The following is a 4,861-nucleotide window of genomic DNA, read 5'->3' as shown; positions in this document are numbered from 1 at the left end:
CCTGCTGATCTCTCGCTCCATGGGCTGTGCTCAGTGGGAGGTAGCGTGGCTGCTTTTCCTTGTATTCTGGGAATCACAGGAGGTGAAGCCTTAGACTGGCAGAGGACAGCAGCAGGTGGAGAGGGAAACTGCCCCGAGTGGCGTGGAGGGTGTCAAAGGTGCTTAAGAGGCTGGGGCAGGAGTGGCTTCTTTCTCAGGCTGGTTTCCTCCAGGAGAGGGCACCACATGCCTCCAAAAAAAAAAAAAAAGCAGATGTGGCAATTCGTGTTAAAGATCCCAGTGAGGGGCCAGAAACACATCTGTGGTTCAACAGAAGTATGTTCTGGAAGCTGAGTTGCAAAGGGGTGTTTCATGAGTTATTTTAGGACTTGAAAATTACAATTCCCTTCTTCCAGGGCTACCAGGTGAGCCAGCCTCACCAACACATAACCCTAAACTGGGAAGGAAGGGAAGTGAAGAACTGATATGAGTCCAGAGTTAGGGTGAGAGCTGAGCTCATAAGGTCTGGTTGTACTTAGGAATACAGAGCTCACCACCTCCCCTTAAGGAGACATCTTTGACATGAGCCCAGCTCTGCCCAGTCTGTTCCTTGCAGAGTCCTGCTGTTGCCAGATTGTGGGGTTGATGTGGCAAGGCAGAGTAACTCCTTTCCAGCCCATTTCTATTGTGGAATTTTTTTTACTTTTGAATATGATTGCTTAAGCCGTTTTCTGTATCTGGGTGGGGAGAGAGGATCATGAAAACCTCAAGAGTGAATTCCAGTTTCTCTGTTGGACGACATCATTAGAGTGGCTGGATACCCACTTGCTCTGAGCATTTTAATCCATGACATGGTAGAGAACTCCATGAGGGTGTTCTGAGGTGATGCGACCAAGATATACCCCATAAGGAAGGTGGTAGATAGTAGCCGTGACATGGTAGGAAACTAAGGGCTGTAATAATAGCTGGGAAGGCCAGGGAAGCAATTGTTAGAGATGCCTGAATGAAGATACCTAGCAGTAGTGCTGGAAAATAAAAGGAAGCTTTTAGTAATGCTTAAAGTCAAATGCCCCTAAGTGAGAAGCTTAATCTTGCCTGTATCTCCCTCTGAAAGAGTAGAAGGTGACTGCCACAGACCACTGTAGGATAGCAGCCAGGCTGAGATGGGTTCTGACAGCATAAGGCAAAGGGTAGTAACTGCGCAGGGGTATTAGCTGATTTGTAATATTTATCCTGCATGTTATAGCTCTAACTGCTTGATGTGGGCAAGAGCATGTGCTATTAGGAGAGACATGTGGAAAAGGCTACTTTAGGACTGATGCTAATTGTAAGGTAATACCCAGCCCGCTGGGTTCGGGACTGATGCTGCCTTTCAGACAACAAAAACTTTTAAACTTGCTAAAAGTCCTGCAAGACTTCTTGAAAGGAAGGCTGCTTGGGCTACCACCTCTTGAATTAGCTGAACAGTCCTGTAGCCTTGGTTTGTTGCTGTCCTGAACTATTGTGTGTGATTGTTTGTGTGCTGTCACAGCTGCTTCGTTTCACCCCAGATGGTGAAGAAATCTTTGTATGTGCAGTTGATCAAGCTGCATAGATGGATTAATACGAGTCTATCAATAAAGAACAGCGAAGGCAGCAAACCCATCAGTTTGTGTGCTACAGAAGTACAGCTTTCCTGAATGAAAAGAGATTTGACTGTTAGGCAAAGCTGAGGGCTGAAGAGAAGGTCTGGTCTTTGGTCTCTGACTGGCCTGATTCTGAGCTTTTTCCGGTTGGTTAAATGGAGAGTAGCTCCAGAATAAACAGAAAGCTGGTGTAAGCGTGCAAGCCCTACATTTAGGAGGAGAATGTTCTAGCTAGTATTTTTCCAAAAGCAGACACCTTCTGCGCCAGGCTGCACTGCAGCATCTCAAGTGCAGGAAGGTCTTGAGAGTCAGCAGTCCTTCAGCTAAAGGTTGTTCTTTGGTGCTGCAAGGACTCCTGGAATCTGCAAAGTGAGGAACTAAGGAACATGGGGACAAATTGGTCTTCAAAGAGGGCTGCAAGCTTGTGTTTTGACTAAACTGGCAAATGCAGCTACAACAGGATTGAAAACCCCCTTGAGCTGGGATGTGATCCCAGGCTGACAGCCTTAACCCCTTGAAGGGTCGCCTGCTCTCCTGTCTTTCAGAGTCATGGCATTTCTGGGTGCTGTTTGTTCTGCTGCTGATAACTCCTTGCCCCTCTATGCCCTATTGCATGTTCTCTAGTGGGTCTGACATCCTGTGGCTTGTCTGTGTCTTCTTTCCTTGCCCACTCTTGCTTCTCCTGTGCATGCTTGGGGTTGGAAGCTCCTGCATGGGGACTGACGCTGTCAATTTATTTTTGCACATGAATGTTGTTGGATGACCTGGGTTCTGAATAAACCACAACTTGTTTTGGACTTTGTGTGCATTTGTACTTGTTGGGAGTGGGTGAGTGGGGGGGAGGTTTAAAGTGGGGTTTTTTGCTTGACTGTTTGTTTTTTTTAATTTGAAGTAAAGAAGCTGAGACTTGCTTAGAGGTTTTCCAACTTCCTGTTTTTCTGTTTGACATAACTTGCCCATCTATCCTTTGCCAACCCCCCAAAGGAAACAGGAAGTTTTGCCTGTGTGTCTCTGAAGCAACCAGCTGCCTGAACCATAAAGATCATAGAGAACACTCAGTTTGTGCTTTCAAGACAAGGTGGTGGCAGGGAACACAAATTCCACTTGTTTTTTTCCTGCCTTCTGTAGGGTCATTTGAGCTCAAAACAAACCACACATTTGAAAATAGACAGTGCCAAAACGAGTTCTCAGTTTCAGTTCCAGGCTATTGCAACTTGCTTGGCTACAAGGGTGCTGAAAGGATTTGAGGCTATTTGTAGTCACATATGGTGGTTAGTGTGGGATCTGGCTAGATCCTGGGTCTGGAGGATTAATTTCATTGGACTGTCCTGGGCCTGACCTGAGAAATGTACAGTTACTGCTGTTGAAATCACTGGAGGCTTCTGAATTAAGGCAAGTAGGTAGGTGCTGTGTGAAACCCAGAGGGCTTTAAGGGTGCTGATTTCAGAAGAGTTTCTTTTGTATGATCTCTGTAGGTATTCTTGTTTTGAACCACAGGTAGTAAAGCCCTTCTCTGAGCAGGAAAGGAGCTCTCCTTGGTAACATGACACAAAGTGTGGTGCAGGTGTGATGTGAATCTAGCCCTCAGCTGTGTGATCCTGCCCCAGTAGAGGTGGAGAGCAGGTAGAAGCAGCCGGCTGCCCAAAGCACAGTGTTTCCAGATGACAAGTACCCTTGAGTTGGACTTTGCTTGCACATGCTGATGGAGAGGGCCAGATGCTTTCACTAAGTGCTTCAGCAAAAGGGGATTGAAATCCACTTGACTTCCCATAGGATTTAGCAGGTGCTAGCAACAGGTCATTCAGCTACTTAGCCTCCTACAGTGCGAGATGCTGAGCGTCTAGAGAAGTCGTTCACGTTAATGGGAAAAACCTCACAAGCAATAAGCAGTGCATTTACAGCTGGGGTTTGGCAAGAGCCTCATGCCAGGAGAAATGTAGCAGGTTTGGAGCAGATCTATGGTGAGGCAGAATGGTTGCTGCTAGAGTGAAAAGGGCTTTTCTCTGAAGGCCAAGGCAAGAGGGAGTGAACTTTGCCTCCTGCAGACCTTCAGGAACTTGGAAAAATCTGTCTGCAAGTCCAGCTTTCCAGATCTGCCCTTGAAAATATCTGATTGCAGGGTGTATGTGTGCATGCATACGTGTGGGGGGCTGCTCCCCCCTTCATACCTCCCTTCCCCATGTGCACGTGTTTTCTCTCTCCTGCAGCTCAGCCAGTACCCTCATCTGCGTGAGGAGATGGAGAGGATTGTTACTACTCACATCCGTGAGAGAGAAGGCAGGACCAAAGATCAGGTAGCACATCAGGACTGTGTGTAAGAGTGGAGATTGGGTGGGGATCACCTTTGCGGGGACAATCTAGGCTAGAGGGGCCTGAGCCAAGTGGTGTCTGGCTGCAGAGGGCTGGTCAGATGAACAATGTCCAGGGCTTGCTCTGCCTCTGATGATTAGCAGTGTCAATCACTAATACCTGTCTTGCTCTGTTTGGCAGGTCATGCTTCTAATAGATATCGAGCTGGCTTACATGAACACAAATCACGAGGATTTCATTGGCTTTGCCAAGTAAGCACCTAGATCCTATTGCCTCCTCTTCTTTGCTTGTGTTTCCTGTGGCTCTGTCCTATAGCTGCTCCAATAAATGGGTTGCAAAGGCCCTGGTGTGGTCCCGGAGTATGATTCAGCTCTCAGTATTGCTTATTTTTCAGTGGCTCTGTATTGGAAGGCTGGGGAGGAGAACACGGGTGCATAGAAGTGGGAGTTAGGAGTATTAGGGCTGTGTCGCGGGGGGAAAAGCAGAAGCTGGGGAAGGTTAGTGACCCAGGTGTGATTCAGATGGGAATGAGAGGATGGATAGACCAAGCTGAGAGAGCAGATGGAAATACACTGGGTTATCAAAGCTTGGAAGCCAGTGGTGAGGGGCATGAACTCCCTGTAGCAGCTATCTGGTGGGAGCAGGATTCAGGTAATCCAGAAGAGCCTGAGGGGTTTTGAATGTCTCTGTTTGCAGTGCTCAGCAGAGGAGCAGCCAGATGAGCAAGAAGAAGGCAGCTGGCAACCAGGTAGGACAAGTTCTATCTCCTTCACTGCTGCAAGAAGGACATGTTTGCTACCTGGAAGCTACCAGGTGGACAAGTGCTGGGCTGGATGCAGCAGTGCTTGAAGCTGTTGGTTTTTTGGGTTTTTTCACTTATCAGCCTCTGTTTATACCTGGAGGATAGTGGTTTTTTGCAGTCAGGAAGAGCAGAGCATGTAGCAGGA

At 47.6% G+C, this 4,861-nt stretch overlaps 1 protein-coding gene across 1 annotated transcript in view; it reads left to right on the top strand.

Moving 5' to 3' along the window:
- DNM1 (dynamin 1) overlaps positions 1 to 4,861 on the top strand; it is a gene marked incomplete at its 5' end in the record, with an annotated part of 35,639 nt that overhangs the window by 10,579 nt on the left and 20,199 nt on the right. The window contains 3 exon segments of the mRNA XM_010131529.1: positions 3,812 to 3,898; positions 4,095 to 4,165; positions 4,611 to 4,662. Coding sequence (XP_010129831.1) covers positions 3,812 to 3,898; positions 4,095 to 4,165; positions 4,611 to 4,662 — 210 coding nt within the window.

The sequence above is a fragment of the Buceros rhinoceros genome, unplaced genomic scaffold (assembly GCF_000710305.1).
Source record: "Buceros rhinoceros silvestris isolate BGI_N320 unplaced genomic scaffold, ASM71030v1 scaffold13382, whole genome shotgun sequence".
Taxonomy (NCBI): Eukaryota; Metazoa; Chordata; class Aves; order Bucerotiformes; family Bucerotidae; genus Buceros; species Buceros rhinoceros.
The sequence above is the reverse complement of the archived record's forward strand: the minus strand, read 5'-3'. Positions and strand labels throughout refer to the sequence as shown.